Raw genomic sequence first — 23877 nt, forward strand, 5'->3', positions numbered from 1 at the left:
GCCCAAAGTTTTGCCCCAGCACGTCGGCCACATCTGTCATTATTGTAATTGTCAAGTGTGCAGCCATAGAGGAACATTCGGTGGGCTTCTATTGACGCCGAGATATATAAACCATTATGAGTTGCTCTTGGTCATAATAATGTCGAAGTGAATGCGATGGTGAATGTGAATGCGAATGGGAGTGTCTAGGTGTGTGCTTTACGAGTCGGTTGGCGGCAGTTGGCCATTTATTATGTTGCCACATAAACAATATTTTATTTAACATCATTTCCAGAGTGTATCTGTGTGTGTGCGTGTGTTTTGTTGTATATACAGGCATATATATCTGTGCGCTGGAGGGACTATAAAAATTGTCAGCTTCTGCGGCTGCTGCGCTTCATTCTTTTGCTTCGCGAAGGACCACATAGAGCTGTGAATTATTTCACGCTTTGCTTTATTATAAAACACTTTTATGTCTTCATATAACCCAAACATTTTGAGTGCCACACACACATACACACACACACACACACACACAAGCAGAGGCACACATACATCCCAGGATCTTCCGTTTCCGCTTGGCATTGTTTTTGGCGAGCTTTCATTGCACATCCCACTTGTGCTGTAAACATAAATTTGACGCCATAAAGAAATATCAAAAGTATTTCGCCACGCTTCGCGTGACAATAAAGCGCATCATAATAACAATAAGCGAAGGTTCTGCTTTAAGGAGCCATTCCGCCGAAGGCCTAGAAGTCAACCAACACATTCGCACCCGCCGTCACACACATTTCAGCTGCAAAAATTCGCTTCAGTTAATTAAAACAAAACATTTTCAATTACAAACGTGGCAGACAGGGGCTGGTGGGGATGATGGCCTGTAATGGCTGGCGGCAACTGCAGCTGCTGCTACTGCTGCTCTTGCATAGATACATACAAGTATACACAGGGCAGACACAAACAGGCACACACACCTATGCGCGTCGCTCTGTTACAAGGCAGCTGCAAAAAGTGCAGCATACTTATGTGGGCAACAGCAGTGGCTGTTTGCATAGGTGTGCGTACTCGTGGGTGTGCATGTGCAACGCCAGGAGTTATTGTCATTGCAGCTGTTGCTCTTACTGCTACATTTTATTATTATTGTTGTTTTTTTCGACGCTGCCACTGTTGTTTTTTTCTTGTCAGCAAGCAGCGATGCATCATGAATATATTAAAATACAAAATTGTTCTCAGTGTGAGCGCTGTGCCTCACCTCCCTACGGAAGGGCCGTCCGACTAGGCCATATAGATCATGAGTTAAGCTTTTAAGTATTTGAAATATCCAGAAAATGGAAAACGCTTTCAAGCCGCCACTAGCTAAACATTTTTCTATTGCTTTTAGTTTAATGATATGCAATTTGTTTACGGAACAAGTGCACCTAATCAAAGACAAGTTATCCAAAATAATTAAAGTGAAATTAATACTTTATCCATACCTATACTAATGACCATGTTTATCAAAGATTTTTATAAAAAATGATATAAGGTCAAACGGCGTATTGATTTCTAATCACTTTTGGCTAAGCAATTGCCATTCAAATGCCTCTTCATCGTGGCTAAGTGTTCAGGGAGTTTCGAGTTTCAGATGACGAGAGTGCAATCAATCAATCAATCAGTGGTCACACATTCAACATGATTAGACACCGTCTCGTTTAATTAGTCCGTGGTCAGTGTGAGCCGTGAAAAAGTTGTTAACACCGGGGCCAACACGGCAATTGTTTGTGCCGTGTCCAAAGTGGTTTAGATTAATGGTTAGCTTCGGCTTAAAAGGGGGAATTGGTGGTTAAGTAGGTCATTTTCACGTGTGCATGTCGCTTATCACACTATTAGCGGTGGTTCTCTTTTATCCACAGCTATAGAGCTACACTGCAAAATCATAATAGTACTTAGGTAGACGATAGACATAAAACCATACTGGCGATGGTATAATATGATATGTAAAATACCTGTACTTTCCGCAGTGTATATCAAATTCCGTTTTTCCCCATTTTCTCTATTAAAAATCGACTCAGTTTCATAATTTACATTTCCCCCCAGTTGGCTGTGTAACCGAATTTCGTCTGGGGTGAATGGAGCCCCAAAAGAGGACATAAATAGCTTCCCGGTGGGGCATAGATAAACCCTCAGACGGAGTTCCTCCACACGACTCCCCCCTCCACCGATCTCTCTGCGCAAGACGCAGACAAATTATGGACAAATTATGTCGACCTGGAAATGAGCAGCGGGCGAATGCGAGCGTGGTTTCAGCCTCATTATATAGCTGGCTGCTTCCTACGTTGTCCCACTTCCTTGCCACGCCCCCTGCCCCGTACACCGCCACTTTACTCCCCAAAACCCACTGCCCTTCTGTTCGCATGCGTTGTCGTCTGTTTGGCTTTTGGCTTTGGCTCTGCGGCTTGGCCATATTTAAATCGCAGGAAGTCAGCGCCAGGTTAGCTACGGGCCATACTATCCCATGTGCTGCTCTCCACACACACAGCGTTTGTGTGTGCCCTTGTGTGCGTGTGTGTTGGTGTGCTGGTGGCTACTTCCGGTCGTTTGTCGCCATTTTCATAATGTCTGCCTGTGGGCCGTAGGCGTTTGTTGATTTAGTTTTGCCTTTTATTTCTCGCACCAGCAATGCTGACTCTGGTTTTATTCCATCTCTTTTAATTTAACAACAGGGCAAATATTTAGGTCGTCACCCGCGCAGCCTGCTTGATTTAAAAAAATGCAATTCAAGTTGCAAAATACATACACATATATATATATATAAATATAAAAAATTCTGGAAAAGGTTTTAAATTTTTTTGCGTCAAGGGTGCTTGGAGTGGGCCCCACTGCACAATTTGTTGTATTATTTAGCAAAGTTCACTTGAGCGTGTAGTTGAAATGAAAGTGGGCATGGTCCAGGCGCCTGGGGGCGAAAGAAGCGGGGGCTAGCCATTCGGATAAGCCGTGTCGGCAGTTTGCCGGAAATTGAAGCAGGAAAAAATATACAAAAAAAAATGTATATATATACACCTACAAAAATGGAAAACAACAACAGGAACCAGAAGAAATTGTTGCAGTTGCAGGTGCAAAAGTGGAGCTCGACCACTCAGCGCGCCCCCCGTTTCATCCCGAAAAATTTCGTACGCTGTAAATATAAAGCATAAAATATGCAGTAGACGTGAGACAGGCTTTTAAAATATTGCTTAAATTTTAATACAAAATGGGGGCAGTTGCACTTACAGGGAGTCGGTATTTAATTGGAGTGCCCTGCCCGTCAGCGGACTTTCATTTGGCATTTAAGGCAGGCATTAAATTAATTTGCATTTGGCCAATCGATTTGCATAGCCATCCCGCTGTCGAACAGCTCCAAATCTCCTGACAAACGCAGATGGATATAGATGGGCAGACACATAACGATCTACCTATCTAAATATCTAACAATCGCAGGAAATGCAAATCGAATGCAATGCTGTAAAAAGAAGTGCAGGAAATCTCGATGGGAAAAGCGGAGTGAAGTGAAGCGAAATGAAAAACGTTTGGCAGTTTGAAAAGCATGTCAAGCGACTAAATTACCTTTATGCTGGGTGCCACTCACTCAGCCCGCACGCTTAAGTTTTCCTCTGCTTGGGTTTTTCCGCTTCTCTTCGCCTTTTTCCCCCATGTTTATCGATTGCGAAAGTTTTTCCCAGCGCCATTTTCGCGACATATGGCTCGGTCTGCTCCTTAAGTTTCGTCTGTTTCATGTTGCTGACTTTGCTTTGTTTGCCAACGTCTCAACCGCAATTCATTTCATTTCAATTGCCTCACAGAAAAAAAATAAGCAAATATGTGTGAGTATGTGTCTGTGTCTGTGCTGCACTTCCGGTTCCTGCTGTGGCTCTGTCATTCGTCCTGGCTACGTCCTTTTGCCCCTTTTGCCGCCTTTCGCCAGCCTGGACTGCATTATGCATGTTGCTCGCAAATTTAATGTGATTTACAATTTAGACGATGTGCAGACATAAACGATACAACACACCTAGTGAGACGAAGGCAGGGGGGCAAACAAAAATGCTCGAGGGTCATGAACTAAGTTTATTGTGCACATTTAAATGAAATTGCTGCGCTCAATTTATTCGCTAAGTGCCCAAAGGCATTGCCAGGTAACTTGCAATGAAAATGTGTTTACAAAAAAGGAGCAACTACAAAATGTGCACTTTCCTGGTCGATGTTTTCAATGTACACAAAATAGCTATTTATCAAAAATAATACTAGCAAGTTTTAAAAAATAAGTTTAAAATAATATAATCAAATATACTTTGACTGGTATAAAATACAATATCATTTTAATATCATTACCAGCATGTGTAATTCAATATTGAATAAATAAAGCATAAAAAGATATTTTTATTTTTGAATTCAATTAAGCGTCAATTTTCACTTTTAATGATTTCAATTGCGACTGGAAACCAAAGCACTTTTTAAAAGCGTAGCCAGAGTCGGAAAAAAAAACTATCGCCGCAGGGCAAAAACATTCAACCAACTTCACACCGACTCCATTTCCCATTTCCCTGGACTCCACTACCACCATAGCTTATTCATTTCATTTCATTCCATTCCGTTCGGTTTGGCTAGGTTTTTCTGACCCCACTTCGCATTTTCCCTCGTGCTCGGCCACCTTGCTTTTTGTTGTTGCCCAACATTGCCATAGTTTTATGGAATATCCGTGTTGTCCTTGCCGCTCTTGTTGTCGTTCTTGTTGCTTCTATACTGATTCCTGGACTGGCAACGTTTTTGAAATGTGTGCATATTGTTGGCATAATTGACTGGGTTTTTGTCAATGCTTTTTGTTTGCTCGGCCGTTTTTTCAGCCGCTGCCATCGGTTTTAGGTCCTAATGTGCCATTTGTTGACTGTTTCTATAGGCATAGGCAAATGGGTTCACTGACTAGCCAAGTGACGTGGAATTTGTCGGCCCTAAACGGGGAAAAACCGTGCAGAATTATTACTTTCCTAGATCCATATCAAAGGGAATTATACCTCAGATAGCGATATTAAAAAGGGGCTTACAAATACACATCTCAAGCTCGATTTATAGGTACATAATGAGCTTCAAGGCTAGTTATGTGGAGTGTTTTCAAAGTAAGATTATGGAAAAAGTTCCGAGATAGCTGCCAAGAATTTATATATAACGGGGTGTTTTTGTGATTATAATATCCCGCACAATTATGCCCTAAGAATATTAACGAAGATGGTATCTTACCCACCTTAATCGTTCTCAGAACTCGAAGTTTTTTCCCCATTTCCCTATTGCGGTCTGCGCGGCTTGGAAAAACTAAACTTTCCCAACCCCGCGTAGAAAACCCACTCACATAAGTAGAGACACTCTCCGCCGACAATCTCTCAATAAACACTTGCACAGCTCTTAATTACCCAATGCAAACTTGCTCAAGTAACACAACTTGTCCCTGAGGTGTGTGTCTGTGGGTGGTGGGTGGTGGTTGATGGGTGTAGGGGCTGTGACTGCTGCTCAGGTGAGACTGCTCCTCTGACCCATCACACCTGCACCCACTTCCTGTTGCGTCCTTCTCCTGGCAGCCAACCAGCCATCTAGAGTTTTTCCCAGGCGCTGCCAGGAGAACTTCGCTTGACTGGCTGTCATACAAGTTTGTCAGCTTGTTTGGCTGCGTGTTAAACAAAAACGTGGCAACAACTTTCAAGTCAAAGTTTTCATGACTCTTTTGTCAATTACCGTTAGTTAGCAAGTGGGTGGTGTGGGTGGTGGGGTTGGTGAGGGCAGGGGAGATCCCAACTTTTACCTGCTTAAGGCCGTGGCCACACATTAGGCCATTGACAAGGCGATTGGGAAAGTCATGTGGCAGAGATCTGCCTTTGTCTCTGCGTTTGGGAATCGACATGTCCTGATGTACTGAAAAAAATAGGTTGGCAATAAGCACTTCCAAGCCAATGTGACTAGCTTAGCAAGCTGAATAATATGTTTTTAAAAATATATTTTGCTATGCAAACCTCTCATTTGTTTTAGAATTATGGTGCATATTGTTTTATAGAAGTTCTTTCATTTCGAGCCCTTATCTTCTTCAGTGTTCTTTTGCTTTCTGCTTTCCCAATTAATTCCCATCTAAACTCCATCCGAACTCGGGCTTTTCGTTTGCGTAACCCAAGCAGATAGATGGAATTCTCCTGTGTGTGTCCCCGGCTAATCCATCATTATTGATTGGCATTAAGTTGTTCTCGGTTTGTGTCCTGCCATTACGTAATGGCCTTCGAATTAATGAGCATTTATTTATGGCAGAGCAGCGACGGGAAATCCCCCACAAGGAACTGGCTTAGTGGGCAAATATGCGAGCATTTTAATTAAAACCCAACTAACCACATGAAACGACCGCTATCCAGGCTCACTATACAACTGTCTCTCTTTCTGTTTAATTGCAGCTATCACTCGAAGAGGAAAGGACACGGCGAAGCTGCAGGATGCCAGGCAAAAGGATTTGAAATTACATTTTTAATGCCGAGGCGGGCAAGAAAAAGAGCGCGAAATGAGCAGCACGTGCGCGCTTTATTTTAAATATTTATAAACAAACAATCACACACACACAGTGCACGAACGCACGCGCACACCTATCCACACACACAAACACACATATTTAGGTGACCAAAGTTAAGCCTCGTCAAATTGTATTAAAAATTCATCTTAACGGTTATGCGTTTTGTACAAACAGTCGAGTGGCTAAGGAGCCGGGAAAAAAATGTTTGTAAATATTAAAATGAATTTATGTGCAGAGCAAAAGTTTTTAATTAAGTGAAAAGCGAAAACACGAGTGGAAACGATAAAAACGCGCCGCCAAACAGGAAGGAATCATCGAGCGTGTGAATTAGAGCAACGAGCTTACATATTTGAAGCGATGTTCGAGCAGCCAGAACCCAATTTATTTGCATACCTAATGCCCGTGCAGTGAGCCTCGGCAAATTGCGAAGCCCAGCGCAGAATACAAACCAAACAGTTATCACCAATTGGCCAATCGGATCGGTAGCAGTCAGCTATAGCCATGTCCTTCACCGGCTCATTCCTTATATGCCTGATCATGGGAGCCATCACCAATGCGAATTCGCACGACCATGCCGATGGCTTCAAGCCAGGTGAGTGATGAAATCGAGTGAATAGTGTGTACATTTATTACTATCAACGAATGGACAAATTAAAATTATTCATTCAAGCCAACGAGCTATTATTATTTTGGCTCGTGTAAGCTGTATATTTTATTAACAATTGTTATCCCTGCCATTTGGAATCCCTTTCATTCGTTATGACAATTTTTCACATTCACATTGTTTACTCGCATTTTTTTCCAGCCTTCTTTCAGGCTTTAAAATGCGAATGTTTTTGTTTTCCAACTTTTGTCTGACGCAAAGGACAAATAAAATTTAATTATGCAGCAAAAGTTACACACTTTTAATTAGTCGCTTGTGACTTCAAGTCAAGAAAAAAGTCTGTCGAGAGATAAGGTTTACTTGGCTAATTAGGCGAAAGATGGAGCCTTTTTTGAATGAAATTTAAATGCAAATATGTATGCTGATGTATACCTGTGGTATTGAAGCTATCTGAGTTTCTCCCTTAACAATTTATTCACGCGTCGCCCTTAATTGAACATTTAAATCCATTGTTTGGAGTTCAGTACATATTTTTTCTGACCAAACATTTAAAAATGTGGTCAGGCAACTTTTTTCCCTTTGGTTTTGTCGTTTGCATAAACGAACAAAACTTTTTCCCAGCGAGCGGTTGAAATGTTTAAATTAATACGGAAAAGAAGGAAATAAAATTGTTGCAATTTTTACAACTTCATTATGGATATTTCGTTGCCGTGGCTTTTTTCCTGGGCGACATGTGCGCACTTCCTTCCTCACTGCCCAGCATCCAGTAATAAACGCCAATGCTGGCCACAAATCCACAAAAGCGTCACCTGTGTCAGCTCCGATGCTCCAGTATGCCAGTGTACCAGGATGCCCATCGTCCCCATCCACCAACCATCTACCAACCATCCACCTGGCAGGATGCTGTTGCTCCCACTCCCTGTGGTAGCTACTTTGGCCCAGTGTTCCACTGTTCCAGCGCCGAAAAAATGCATAAATTCACATTTTTATGTGTCTGCGTTGGACTTTACATTAGCTGTGCCACCGATGCTGCTCCTGTTCGCTGATTATCCCCGGAGAGCTATAAAAAAATATATATAACATAGCACTATATATAGCATAGTTAATATGTGTATATAAATGCCGGATATATGTGTACAAATTTATTTTGCTGTCCACTTTGAGCCAGGGGAATTTACCCGGCGCTGGCATGCGAAATTGAGTTAAAACCTGAACATTATCATATTGCAGAGCGTTGGAGTTGGAGGAGTTTCGCCAGCAAGGTTAACTTTATTTTATGGTTATAAATTATCGATCATTTGCCTTATGCTGGGTTTAAAAACGTGTTAGACACAGCTGGCACATAAATTACGTAATGGAAAATTAGAGGCGATGCTTGGATAGTTGGATGGTTGGAGGGTTGGTGGGCGTGGCCCACTTTGAACGCGCTTTAATTTCATTACCCAACACTTGATGCCGTTGGACGGCGGTGCGCTTACATAATAATTAGTAAAATAAATTTCACCTAAATACACACAGCGAGAAAAAGATCAGCATCCCAGGGAAAACAAGCCCCTCCCCTCTGCTTCCTGCTCCCTGCTCCCTTCTCACTGCCATAATATTTTTCCATCTCCAGGAAGGTGCGCCAAATGGCCACGTCAAACGCACGTTCACGACCCACTTTAGACTGGGTCCTTTTCGCCGGCGAAGGACACAATGTCGTTGGCAAATTATTTCCCATCATTTTTCACGCAAAAAAGCGGAATTTTTTTTTAGCAAGATGGAGATACATGCAAAGTGCCATTTCGCAGGACAGCAGCCAGTTGTCAACGGGCGCCGATGTCCGCCAAGAATAATATCAGCGAACTAGCAGGACGACGATGTCCTTGCTGAAATGAAATCTAATTAAAGGCCGCCGAACGTGCAGTTTCCGGACTGCAGTTAACGGCATCAACTTTGGCAAAACAAACAACCAGACAATGGCAAATGTTTTAGTAACCAAAGCGAGCCATCTTCGCCAGGTAACGTGGCCATTGAAATTCAGAGAAGAGGTTAAAAGGGCATTAAAGGGCTTGCTTTGCTTTGCAAATCTGCACTCCAATTCGAAAACCACGTGGCGGTCTAAGGATAGATATTTTGGATATCCAAAGGAAAGGATATCAATGGAAAATATATTTAACGTACAAAAATATATTTTACCCTTGTAATAATTAAATCTAGCCATTTATTTATATTTTATGGTATATGTTTGTGTTTGGGAGGATGATTTATGATTGTCTTTTATCAAATTAGGTGCAGCTTAGTTTTGTGGTAAATAAAACTATAGACATGTTGACTTAAATTTTGAGTAAATAGTTAAAAACATCCTCCACCGCCACACATTTTACAGAGTTCAGATCCATTTGGAGCTCCGGTGTGGCTGGTAGCACAAGCGATTTCTAATTCAATTTCGGTGACAGCACATAAATAAAAGAAACATTTTGAGCAGCAGTAGTCAAAAGCAAAGCAAACCAACGAAAAAACTGTAAAAGCAATTCTTTGCCCAAAACGAGGGAGGAAAATGTAAAGAAAAATACTCAAGAAAAAGGCGCACAAATGTCAGTTTTCCCAGGACTCGAGCGGCCGCAACTACATACCAACTGCCACTACCAAAATATCCCACTGTGCTTGTGTGTGTTTGTGTTTCTGTGTCTGTTTCTGTTGGTGTTAGTGCCCTAACAACATTTCGACGAATCGTTTACCAATTTTTCTGACTGCTGCAAATCAAAGCGAGAGACGACAGAAAAATTTCTCTGCAAGCCAGGAGCTGCAAAAAAACTTTTTAAATTAACTAAAAAACGGCAAACACAAAGGAAGAGGTTTTATTTTTTGGGATCGCTATGGGTGTGGGTGTGGGTGTGGGTGTAGGTGTGGGTGAGTGGGACACGTTGTCGCTGGTGTTGGCATTCGGTTTGAGTATTTTAGAGCAAAGTGGAAAACTTTTAGTGGCATGTTTACAAAATAAACTTCAGCTTGCAAAACGGACAGAAATAAAGAAAAATGCTGATTGCTAGCAACAACAGAGTGGCCGAAAAAAAATGATTATGATGCGTGGTGGGTGGTGGGTGATGGGTGGTGTTGTACAGTAGCTATTATGCATCAGCTGACACACATTTTCGGGGCAAGGTAAGAACAACGAGACCCGGCTTTGGCAACTTTTGTTTGGTTTGTTGTCACTGTCACTGTGTGTAGGCCAGAAAAGTTTTTACACCACGTTTTTTATTCCGCTCGTCGTTTTGTTGTGTTTTTTAGGGGGCTTTTTCGATGTCGTACGTATTGTTGTTGCTCGTGCTTTTCTGCTGACAGTTGGGCAAACAAAGCATAATTTTTAATCTGGCCGGGCAAACATTGTTACATATGCGACACACACTCACCATGCGCCCTCGACAAAAAAGAAGAAGGAAAATACTGAAAACTCCACCTGAACGGGGCTTTTAGCTTGATTGTTGATGGGCCACAGCAAAAGCAACAGAGCCAGTTGCGAAAAAAAGGAGAAAATTATGTTTATTTGGCTTTGGCCTGGATTTGTTGCGCATACGCAGCGTATGACGCCGTACGTGACAATATCATCAAGTGGGGCAACGGGAATCTGTTGATTTAGCGTTTTTCCACTCGGCGCTTTTATAAAATGATTTATGCCACATACGAAAAACTAATTAACAGTTCGGCTAGGAGGCGAAAATGAACCCATAATATATTGCAACCAATATAAGAAATCTGGATTGTAAATTCATTAAAGTTATATTCAAAATGAAATCACTTTCGATATTATATTCAGTATCGTATTCGCTGAACTAAAATTAATGAACCTGTCTAGGAGAGTGGATTGCTTGCATTGGTAATGTCAAGTATGACAGTTATTGGCGTCATTTTAAAAGCGCTCCAAGCTTATTAATGCGTAATATGCGGTGCTTCAAAGGTCTGTTGAGCATTTGATTTTTTCCTGTCTGCCGCTGACATTTAATGACCACAGACAACACCGCACACACACATGTTCTTTGCGGTTCGGCCTTTAAAATTCAAGTTCAGGTCGGCCCCCTTTTGACAGACAGACGAACAGCTGCCACTGACAGGCGGAATGCGGATGGTTTGGGTTTGGGTGAGCGGACCCTCGTCTAGACTCCTTTGAAAAACGCCCATTGGGGCATGACAAATGGGCACCGGGTGGGCTGGCGAATTGCGAGTTTCGAGCGGGTTGTTTGCAAATTTCTTAACACGAAATTAGTCGCCATAAACAATGGGCAAACAAACTGCAGCTGACGAGACGTTAGTTGGGTCTAATCGAAAGCAAATAAAATGCATGCCATACCTGCATGCCATAAACTGTCACTTGCATTGCGCCAAAGACACTCATGCAGACAATACACTGAAAAAAGAGGCATGCAAACTAAATGTTTAGTCCACATTTGTAAGAATAATCAGGGTACAATTGTACCTTGAAGACATCTTGCTTTGTTTAAACATATTTAAATTTAAAACAAATTGAAAAATCAATCAGGCTAACTATTAGTATGAAATTAACATGTAATGTAGTCATAATTTACCCATTTCAAAAACATTATTGGCTACAGGGGTTTTATTTGGAACAAATTGTCGCTGAGGGTCCTCGATTTTATCTCAAAGTGTGCAGACAGACAAACGGCATGGCAGCCCTGCCTGTCTGCCTCCATCGCCTTTTCCACCTGCCATGACTTGGTTTGCATGCCAAGTCCTCGTTTCATATGCCTCCGCCCACCCGACCACGCCCCCTGTATGTTTTACCATAATTTGCCACCAGTTTGTGTGCCCCAGGTTTGTGTTGTTGCTGCCGCTGTTGCAGCCATTTGCGGGCTTGTCGCCTCTTATCGAATGCAACTGCGAATGGGTGTGGGAATGGGAATGGGCGAGCGAGAATGCGAATGCAAAACTTGCCGCAGTCGTTGGGAAATTAAAATTGTTTACGCAAAGAGACATTAATGGCCCGGCCTTCTATAGAAAATAGTTACAACGAATTGCTTTTAGGCGCTAACAGGCCACGCACACTTGCCATGTAATGAGCGGAACGGGATTGACGGGATCCCGATCCCCACAATGTCAACAATGATAAGTGCACAGTATGTGGGACAATTGCCGAGGGAAAGCTGGTGGGCAGGATGGGTGACAAATGATGAATTGCCCTTGCTAATGGCAAATCAATCTGTGTGTGGGTGCCGGCAATTTAATCATAAGTAATTGGGTCGGTAAAGTAAGAGCTTAAAAAGGTTACTAAAGCATAATGCATAAAGCATCAGTTCAATTTACCGCTCAGATTTAAACAAATATTTTATTCTCTTCTCATCAAATAATTGAGAACATCTTAAATTTAATACCACTTAAATCTGAATTGGTGCTTATTTTATGCGATTTTCAGAATGTTGAGTTTGCTTCAGCTGGGAAAGCGCACACCTAGATCTAAAGAATAGCCCCCAAAACCAAAACCCAAAAACCAAGCAAACTGCACGGGGAAATAATTGAAAAGGTTTCCCGGTGTGTGTACATTTCAGAGTTTTCCACCGGGCGTGTGTGTTTGTGTGAGTGCTCATGTAGGGGGGATCTAGCCCGCTTTTTATGGGGCACACACACATAAATAACCAAAGGATCTCGAGTGCTAATCCAAAGGGGAAAAGGGAGCGAAAGGGGATGGGTGCGATTCCGAGTGGAATGCTGTCAGTGGCAGAGCCGCAGTGTTGGTGTCGTTTACATTGTCAGCGCATGTCGCGCTTTAAATGCTTTGATTTCATTTTTCATTCGGCTTGTCACACACACAGACACACACATACAGCTTGTGTTACCTTGATCTACCCACACACTCACAGACAACAATTGCCAGGTGAGCGAAAGGTAAAAGACTTCGGTTCGGGGCAACGACTGCTGGCTCAATTCAATCACAAGCTACTTACAGACAAAGCCATTATTCGATGTTGCTGCTGTAATGAATTTGTGTTCATTTCCCAGACTTTGTGTGTTTGTGTCGCACACGTGAAAATGTCTAACACACTTTCCCAAATCACCCACCCCCTGAATTGCCCAAGAACTGCGGTTGTTGCCATAAATAATCCAATTGAAATTTAGACTGAAAGCAAGGAAAACAGGAAATGTTTTCTTATTGAGATCCTATGTCAGGGTATAAATAATGAGTGCTGAACCCTTGGCTTCAGGCCGATTTCTCCCCACGTTACGGTGGAAATAAGCTGGATTAAGGATGCTCGAAAGGAACTCTATGTGACTTTCATAAGAGGAATGTTCGCTCACAAGAAAAAGAAAATTTCTAAGGAATATACAGAAAATAAGAAGCTTTTCGGGGGCTTCAGCCTTAAAAAAGAAGTAAGTTTGATCGCTGTATTTATTTTATGAAACGTATGTTTAAATGAAACTGTTTATTGAGAACATTGAACATTTCAGGGAACACTTTGTAATCTGAAATACAATTACTGTTCAGCTGTGGACAGCTCGAGTGTCGTTGTCCTTGTCAAAGATTCGTGTATACTATTACAAGAATTGGGCGACCCCAAACGATTTCTGCAGTAGCCAGATTTCTGCGAAGTGCTCTTCATTATATTGCTCGCACTTAGCCAGTTCATTATTAAAGGCTCACGACTTGCAGTATGTGCACAATAAACTAACAAGCCGTAAACATGCGAGCCGCCGCAGGTGCTTGTCTATGCTTTAAGGAAAATCAACACCCACGAACGAGCAAAAAGGGTGGCTGGGAAAGCCGTTTATTTAGTTAGGCGGCCAAGTGATTTTCCTCGGCCTGCTCACCGCTACTAATGCGCAGAAAAAGAAGCAAAAATGGCCGGCAGGAGGGAAACAAACAACCAGCGCAAATTGTCGTTTCGCGCTTCAGTTGAGCAGCTTAAAGCCAGAGTCAACACACACAACGAGTAATCCCCGGAATTCCTTGAAGCCTTTGTAAGCAGCCGGAAAAAAAACACATTAAATTGTGTAAATTTTTTCCATGCCTCAGCGGGCCGGCAAAAAAAAAAAGAAAAAAAATCAAAGAAGAACCAAAAATACTAAGCATCTTAGGCATTTTCCTGCTGGCCTTTTAAAGATGTTTGGGCTTCCCTTACTAGTCCTCCTTTAGCGGCTGCCTTCTGAAATTGTTTTCGGGTTTTTATTTTATTTATTTACTTTCGCAGGGGGAAAGGTGTCCTTCCTCCTTATTCCGCTGGCTGATTGAATTTTCCGAGCGAGTAATTTTTAAATTGTGCTTCGGTCAAGGCGGATAATTCAATTTTAGTGTTTAGGTTTCTATTACTAAACTCACCGGCCAACCAAAAAAAAACTTGGAGCTTGTGGTTTCTTTGGGCTGCCTTCATTTACATTGAACTTTATTATGTTTCAGGGAAATGGTTTTGCAGAATTTATTGTCGGGAAACTAAAAAGCAATACAGGCTGTCTTAGGTTTAGTAGCTAAAAATATTAAATTTGTATCGCCCTTGTAAAGATAATAGTAATAATTTTGTAATCAAAATCAGTTTTAATAATATCTTTGTTTGGAACTATAGAAGTTAGTAGTTAAGTCAGTTAAGATTAGAATCATGCATTTATTGCATTTTGCGCATCAACTGTGACCCCTTGAAAAGATTTCACCTCCACCTGACCCTTGAAATTCAAACTGAGATTCACCTCCGTCTCGTCGAATGCTGAAGTGCACTTTGTTTCGGGGCAGCGCCACGCCCTTATCAATGGGCAATCGTTAAATGTCATGTTCAATGCCCTCGGAAAGTGGCAGGGAAAATGGCATGCCACAGCGGACTCTCACTGGGAGCAGTTGAACAGTTGAGCAGTTGAGCTGGCACAGAAAATGCCACAATTTGTATGCATTATGCTTGCTACGAGTAACAGATACTGCCGGAGATATAGCCAAGGCTCCATGGCGCTTGGCGCAGCAGAACTAAGCCAAAAATGCCACAAAACATTTACCATATATCATGCATTTTTACGTACACTCTTAGCCACTTGCTCTTGCTGTCTCACTCTCTGGGCCACTATCTCTCCCTTTCTAAGCCCCCGACCCTGCCCCCGCCATCACTATGTCGTAATTTACACATGTAGTCGGCGGGACTCGTACAACTCTTGTGGCTGCTGCAGTCCATGGTCCGTTTATCTGGCAAAAGCTCTGTGTGGTAAGCTGGCCTCAACTGGCTCTATATCTCTCCCTCTACCCCTCTACCCTCTGCCTCTCTCTGTCCCTGTCTCACTCTTGCTCTGGCAGCCGCACACGCTGCGTATGCGTAATATTTGATGCTTTAAAGCCCTTTGGCTGAGCGCCTGTTGTGTTTACTTTCGCTCGGTTTCGACCTGTTCCAAACAAAAAGATTTTTAAGATTTATCGATTTAGTTTGCTTCTGAGAATTGTGCCATTGTGCGTATGCGTGTTTTTTTGTGGGTTAAGCTGTTTATAGACCAGTTGTTGTTGTTGCGGAGCAGGCATGCACTAAACAATTTACTGTTAAATTGATGAAATAAATTTTCCAATACACCTATTTCGCTGTATAACATTTTCTTCCTGTGAGTTTATTTTTTCCTTGCGTATGGGTTTGTTGTACTATTTTTTATGGAAAGTGTTTGATGTGAAGTGCTTGTTGGTTGACGACATTTGAGCAGTAAGAAAATCCGATTCTAGCTGGCATTCCATTTATATCTTAGAAACTAAAGCGGTTTCTATAAATGACAGCCATAGAAACTCATTAAAATTTCTAAGCCTATTATTTTGCTAGCTTTGTATCCCAATGACGCCTCAATCAATTTTCTCCTGCATTATAAAAAGGACTACTTGAGAACCTAACACATATACTATATGCAATCAAACTACAAATGGTGAACCAGTGCCCCAATAAATAAGGATTACTGGGATCTTATCCCAGCCCCACATACAAACCCCTTGTTTGGATAGCACTTTTTCTAGTGCTTGTAAATTACACTCGAGTGACATTTGTTCGTCGTCAGTAATGGAAGACGCAAACTACAGGCAGGACAAGAGTATCTACCACTCCTCCTTCTCTGCTTGTGATCAATGCGTTATTCCTGCAGATAAAGAAATCATTTGTTTCTCACAAATATCTCAAAAAGGTTTCAAAATCAAATATGATTTATCAAATCAAATATTTATTTGAACAAAACACCTTATCTTTTTATTGCATTATATTACGAACTCTTTTTGGACAATTCTTCGTATATTGCTTTATTTTTTATGTACAAATGCTTTACATGTCTGCATTCCGTATTCCGACAATTGCCAGACATACATCTCTCTATCTCTTGGCTCATCCAGTCTGTCATTTTGTGCCATTTTCGTCCTGCCAGACATATCAATTTGACCTCGGCTAAATACTCAGCATGCGATGAGAGTCTAGGGCCAGGTATATTGGCCTCTGGCCCAACTCAATGTCTCTGCCCTGGGAATTTTTAATGATTTTCTCACAATTTCTTGAGGCCCTTTCATTCGTTCATTCGTTTCCTTGCCGTTCCGTCGTACCTTTGTTGGCGAACATTTTTCTTGTCCTACACTTTAAGCTGGCCATTATTAAAATGGCTGATAACAGTTTTGGCTGCAAGCCCAAAGTCAAACACAGGACCCCAAACGCACGGAGACACACACATGGACACAGGGATACGGATATGCCTCAGAGCTGTCTGGACTTTTGCTCCTCGTCGTCCTTTTGGTGCGATGAACTTGTCCTTTTTTCCCCGGCTCCACCTTTTCCTGCATAGAGTCTTGACTTTGCTGCGCCGACAACTTTCGACATCCGAATGCGAGTGACTGTGGCTGTGGATGTTGCTGTGGCTGTCTGAAGAGGCTTTGCAAGGTCAGCCACATTTTGTTTGGTCCCCCACACTTCTAAGTGGGCTTTTTGTCTGCCCTGCCGATTTCTGGCCGACCACAAAACGTGATAAAGTCAATAACTAAATGAATTTTACGTTAAATTTCCATACAAAAAAAGAATTTTAGGTAAAAAACTTTCGACCACTGCCGAAATTGGTGGTCAATTAAAACGGTGGCCTGATTGAAATTCATTTTAGGTCGAAAACCAACTGGGCGTTGAAAAATATGCTTACTGCTTTTGAAGCTGGCCCCTGTTCTTTTTATTTTTGTTCCCAATTTTTCTTTGGCAACCACAACAAAGTGTTAGAGGGGCAGGTTAATTGGTACACAGACACCTACCCTAGCCCCAAACATCCCCATCGGCATAACACTCCGCCCCATTTTCCCTGGCATGTGCGTGAAACCTTTTGAAATATTCATGAAATCAATTTCGAGGCGTGCCCCGGCAGCTCACTAATCTCGTTCGGATCGGTTTTATATATGCGTGCGAGTGTGTGTTGGCGATTATATCAAAATATGGCTATGGTTATGGCTTTTTCTGCAGAAGGGCAACTTTTCCTGCACTTTGCCTAAGCTCTAATGTGAAAATGGAGCCAGCTGGGCCTCAAACCGAGATATATTCGAGATATATATATATTCGGCTTTATTAAAGAGTTTTGATATACACCGTGTAAGCACTGAACAAAGTTATTTAAGCAACTTGCAAAGCTTAAAGCAAATACTGTGTAACGATATTTCTCATTCAAGCAAACGAGACATACAAATTTTATTTAATACACAAAAAACATGGGTATCATATCTAGACTACCATGTTTTACCCTTCCATGGCCTGTATTAGCAATTTACCAGCACCTCCGACAATAATTAATCAAAGCCCATTGCCCACATCTCGCATTCACGTTTAAGGCACAACGAGAAATAAAAGTGAATTCCCCAGCATCTGTTGCCACATAAGCCGCAGGCTGAGAATGGCTCAGCGTGGATTTTCAGCCCCCATCGCCGACTGCCACGCCCCTGTCACTCGGCTATATCCTTTCGCTCTTAAAAGTAGCCTCTGCCAGTTGCTGTGGCTAAGCGCAAAATTAAGCAAATTAAAAGCCGCACCGAGAGCAGCTGCATAACTCGTGTGTGAGCCTTTTTCTATGCCCGGCCAACAGCCAACAACGTGCAGGAAAAACAACAAGAAGCGCTGGGAAAACAAAACCGCAGCCGCAACCCACCGCCGCCCAGTTCAGGGTCACCTACAGAAAAATTTTTACCACGGCAAACAAAAATGAAGCGGCAAAAAAATGTACTGGCTTGGTTGGTGTAAAAAAAAAATAATAATAAAAAATGGGGGAAAAAACAAGAAAATCCCATTGAAAAATGTTCGCTTTGCCGGGCATTTTCAGATTTTCATCAAGCTCAGCGCTCGCCCGCCCACTCAGTCGCCCATTTTTCGCAGCCCCTTCGCCCACAAAATCAGCGCATAAAAGCCGCGTATGTGTGTGCGGGTGCGGTGAGCGGCCAAAAGGCTGCCAAAAACATTTAAATTAAAATTTCTCTATATATACATAGGTTCATATATATTTGGGAGTGCGGGTATATTCGAGATTCGCCTACGCGAGTAAAAAAAAAGAAAGGAAGGGAATATTCATGGTCTCCGCTGGCATTAACTGTTTTGGGACCGAGCGTGTGTGGTGGGCGTGCTCGCCGGCGTAGGCGTGGCCATGTAAGCCGTTTAGCGCTCTTTTGATGGCGGCAGCAAAAATTTATGACTTGCTTTTAGGCGAACCATCAGCGGACCGAATCGCAATCGGAGCCAGACAATTGGGCAATAACCAGAAATGCAGGCGGCCAAAACGCATGGCAAACACAATCGGCCAACAAATGACAGTTTAAAGTGTTTCGGGACACAGACACACACACATGGGTCGAAACTATTACCAAGGCACACAATCCAAAGGATTGAAGGGGCCAGCACTTTGGGTGCATGTTTAATGGCATTTGTTGCTAATCAATGAATAATTTATGTGCCAAGGTTTTGCCTCCGGCCAACACATTGAATGCCTTCAAGAAAGTCCTTTGATTTTAAGATTGAGTACGCTCAGATTGCAGTATTTATTTGAATATTTTTAAGCGTTTTCATTTATTTTAAAACCAGTTACTTAATCATTTAATTATAAAAATATTGTAGAAAGTGTGTACCTTAAAATGTTTCTTTTCCTAATAGTTTTCATTTTATTATTAATTTTTCAATGTAAACGATGGATATAGATAATGTTTGTAATCTTTGAATGCTTGAAAGGGCATTCTTTCGCCTCGTTCCTTTTCGAGTAAGCTTAAAGTGTTCTGTTCCATGTGAGGGTTTCAAAATATTGTTGGGCGTCAGCGTTACACATTCCCGCCACTTGTTTTGGGCCTGAGTGTTGCACGTTGCAGGCTGCACGTTGCACGTTGCAAGCTGATGTTGTTGTCGTGTCGCATTTAATATGCAACTTTTAATAGCGCAATTATTATTTGCATGTTGTAATAGGTTTTTTTTTACATACCCACTTGCCAGGGGTTTGTTCAAAGAGTTCCGCCAAAGAAATCGAAACGATTTCCAAGGAAAGGCGGAAAACTCCACCGTCAACCCTCTGGAGACAGCTTCAAGCCCAGTACGGTTTTTCATTAGAATAATGTAACGTAGCGAGCGTGTGAGCATATCGATCGATTTGGCCCAACTATTTAGCCATTCAAGTATTCAACATGCTGGTAAATATTTAAGTAGCACAGCAGCAACAACAACATCGGACCGAGATGGAAAGACATTAGGCTAAAAGTGTCGTTGGGGCATAACAATTTTCCAGCAATTAATCTTGATAAAGGCTTTTCAACCAGTGCCATAAACACGGCCATAATCATAACTAACACAAGTCCCTCTTGCCAACTACAAAACACAAATAAATTGGCAGGGAAAAACTTTTAGACAAAAGCTTCACTCCGCACAGACACGATGTGTGATTGTGTGGGCCAAAATGGGGAAGTGTGTGTTTGGTTTGGTGTGGTACGGTGTGGTGTGGTGTGGTGTGTCTGGCATTTAACCGTTAGATAAATGTTGACGAGGTCAATGGGCGCCAAGCGGAAGTTATAGTCTCATAGCCGGGGCGCAAGTCCTTCGGTGACACGTACAAATAAACTGGAGGCAACTCGCCAAGACGCCCCAGCTCCTCCGGCATCTACCAGCAGTCAACTTTGGCCCATTAGCAAAAGGCAAACGGATCGGAGCGCCGGGGGCCTTTAGCTGCATTACGTGCCCGGACCAATAATCTCTGTCAACATCAATTTGCCCGCCGAACAACTGAAACTAATTAAATGGTGTCCCATAAATTGCACATTAAAGCAAATTTATTGCAATCCCCAGCCAGAGCGCCCAAGTCGAAGTTATTGCCAAAGTCGCGAAGCGTTTAATAAACTTTGTGGCATCGCGAACGTGTCGCGATCGTTGGCCAAATACCAATGGTGATTTATCTAACAGCAGATGTGATTAGAAGAGGAGGTGCATTTTCGAATTCAGAGTTCGAACGGAAACACGTAGCCAAAACTGGCAGAAAATTTAATTATTTTGACTTAAGTTCCAGCAAGTCTTGGATTCATCAGTGGTGGCATACGCGATCTACGATTAATTGTTAAGAACGTCTATGGTTAATCAAGTGTACCTATCTTATGTACTAACAATTGCTGATTGCGATAACTGGCTAAAGAATGCTTTTGAACTTCAACTTGGTTTCTGGCTGCCTTTGATTTGGGGGCACCCGGCACTAGCTCAGCATTTTGTTGCCTCCGTATCCGCTGCTCCACAACAATTTCGACTAACGATGTCCGTGAGCCATGAAAGAAAAATATTTCCCAGCCACAACAGCCAGCACGTGTCTGTGGCGATCCATAACTCTGCATTGTATGTTTATACTTCAATGTTTTATTTTTGGCCTGGGTTTATATTTCACTCATGTGTCGCTGCAGGCTTTGCATTCTTGATTCCCACATTGCTCCGGATGACTTATACATTTATGTTGAATTTACCCGTTCCATCTGATTTGAAGGCAACCCTTTGGGTTGTATTAAACCGCGTAACCGCAGGCCACTTGTCTGGGTTGGAGATGTAGTGAAATCGGTATGACATTATCATTGCACTTGCAGGCCGGAGTTCTTCAGCCATGTACATGTACATTTATGTGTGCTACGAATATATGCTCCTGTGAGCGATTTCTGTCAATTACTGTTGGATGGCAGCTGTCTCCTTGTGGAGCTCCTCGTCCTTCCGCTTTGGCAACCCCCAGCACTACGAAAAAGCAGCCAGCACTCTTTTTTGAGGGTTGCCTGTCTAACTGTCTCTGGTGATTGTATGTTATTTTAGCAGCTCTTGTTGTTGTGGGCGCTGTCTGTCTTGTTATTGGATTTAACGAAGTGCACTGCATAACGCGCATACGACATGTGCGCCCATTCTCAGGCCATGTTTTTGTAAAGTCATGCAGTTCGTATTTAAAGGGGTGTACAGGATGTAACTTTATAGTTCCGTAATAAAGTCATTTCTTTAAGCTTGTAAGCTTCCTCTTATAAACTTCCTTCTTTTATTGCATTTAATATTTACCTATTTGAAAAATTTTATGAAAAGAAAATGGAAAATATATAAAACCCTACCCTACTCGTTGGGTAGAAGGTAGGATAGGAAATTTGAATACAAAAAAGTAAAGAAGATGAGGAAAATCATGAAGATAAGGAACTATAGGGAAGTGAGTATAATACATTTCCGCCAAGTTTCATTAAGGAGAAGAGATGAACTCTACGCAAGCATATGAATATACATATATTATATGCACATACCCAATGATGCTTAAAGACAAACTATAATCGGGCATTTTCACCTTTGAATTTCTGTAGTATCCCTCCGCCACACGACCACACATCACGCATACGCCCAGTTATCCAGAATTGCGGCGTTCGCCGTCCGCTTTCCTCGCAACTTGATGCATTCCCATGCGGTTTTCTTTCTGCGAATGCGACACAAAGTTGCTGTTGGCTGCTGACTGCTAGATACACGGCAACACGGATACATCCAACTGTGCCGCACCACTGAATTGTGTGCTCTTCAGCCAGCGGAGCAACCGAGCCATCGCTCGTCATCGGAGGGGGAAAACATTGTCACGTGGTTTTTGTATTTAGTTGTGTCCTCTGTGTTCTCCGCCAGGATCTGAAGCATGCTGCTCTCCACCTGACGCAGCCATAGCTCCTGCAGCTTTTTCTTTGCGGTTACTGCAACCACTCCTATGACTTCCCATTCCCATCGCATTCATGCTCACACCAGTGCAATAAATTCGCCAGCCCGAGTTACGTTTTGTGTGCCATTGTCAAGGAGCTTTTCATTGTGCCACAAACACACAGAAACAACTCGCCCCTAGAACAACCCCTCTCCAGACCCCGACCCCCGCACCCGTCTGTTTGTTTGCTTGTGTGGGTGTAGTTATCCTGATGCGAGTTTCTGTGTGGCAGTTGAGCTGGCATTGTTTTGTTTGCCACTGCGACTACTTCGCTTCGCTCCCTTTGTTGCGCTCGGAAATTGAAATAAATGTATGTGTAAATGCGTCAAAATTAAGTTTATTTCTTTTTCGCTGTTGCTTTTTAAATGTCTTTGCCACTGACAAGTGTCAATTAGAAAAAGTTCAATTACATTAAACCAAAGAGGGGGCAAACAACGGCAGCAGCCTCACAACAAGTGGCGGCATTGTTATAGGCATCGCCATGAAGGATTTCCAGAGAGTCATTGTCAGTGTCGTTGTTTGTGCTTTTGTGTTGGTGACAAAGCAACGTCGCCCAGATGTTCGCCTATGCGAATGAAATTAGGACAACTCGGTCGTAGTTTCCACTACGTAATGAAGAAATAAATTGCCAAGATTAATTATCCATGGATGTGTAGGTATACATACGATAAGAAACATCTTAAGGCATTTAAACAAAAGAAGCTACCTATTTCTGACTTTAATGGAATAGTAAAATTTGATGAGGGATTAATATTAATGCATTAATAATAATTTACATTAACATCAACAACTACCACTATGTTTCCAAAAAATGAAAGAAATACAAATACATTTACCTAGTACACGAAAAGCTAAACGCCCCAAAATGTTTCCTTTCTTTAAGTGTGGAAAATAGGCATTAACTGAGCTTATTGAGCTTTTTTAGCCCTTTCAACGGCTAGGTGGACACGGGAAAATTTAAGTCTCACTAACAGAAATTGACAACCACATTTACTTGGCTCTATCTATTGTCCAGCTAATTGTCTGCTTTTAGCCCTCCGACCACCTTATCAAATGTGGTTTAAACTGTGTCAGCTTTCTGTGACGACACATGTCACTTCCTGGCCAATCTGCTAATGAAATAAAATATTAATTAAGCAACTCCAGACACCAGACAGCGATAGAGATGCTAATAGTTATACAGATAGTAAAATGGCCAGAACATTGTTTCGTCGGTGGACATTTTCAGCTGTCGTTTCGGTAATTGTAATGTTTGGCATGCAATTAAGCAAATGATGAATGATGAATCATTCAGCGCCGGAGAGATGCGACTGTGTTGTCTGGAGTCCAGACAAGTTGACACTGTGCCCAGTTGGCCAAGTGCGTTAACATGGCGTATGCGCTATAATTTAGTGTATAACAAACAATTCCCTCGCAGCAACGACGAATGTTTAGTCAGCAGACAGCGACCACTCGCCGGCGTTTATAATTTGATCATTATTTATATTTAAATAGGTCCTTCCCTCTACGCACCCGAAACACATCTGTTCGCTGCTGTTTTCCGCTTTCTGTTTTTTTTTTGTTTTTTGTCGGGTTTTGTTGGTTTTCTATCGTA

At 42.2% G+C, this 23877-nt stretch overlaps 1 protein-coding gene across 1 annotated transcript in view; it reads left to right on the top strand.

Annotated features, from left to right (window-relative positions):
- Positions 1-23877, top strand: part of LOC6551900 — a 77081-nt gene that overhangs the window by 14228 nt on the left and 38976 nt on the right. Inside the window, exon 2 of the mRNA XM_001980579.3 lies at positions 6420-7124. Within this exon, the coding sequence (XP_001980615.1) occupies positions 7034-7124 (91 nt within the window). The 5' untranslated portion in view covers positions 6420-7033. The remainder of the gene's footprint in view (positions 1-6419; positions 7125-23877) is intronic.

The sequence above is a fragment of the Drosophila erecta genome, unplaced genomic scaffold, assembly GCF_003286155.1.
Source record: "Drosophila erecta strain 14021-0224.00,06,07 unplaced genomic scaffold, DereRS2 tig00000000-arrow-pilon, whole genome shotgun sequence".
NCBI classification, from domain to species: Eukaryota; Metazoa; Arthropoda; class Insecta; order Diptera; family Drosophilidae; genus Drosophila; species Drosophila erecta.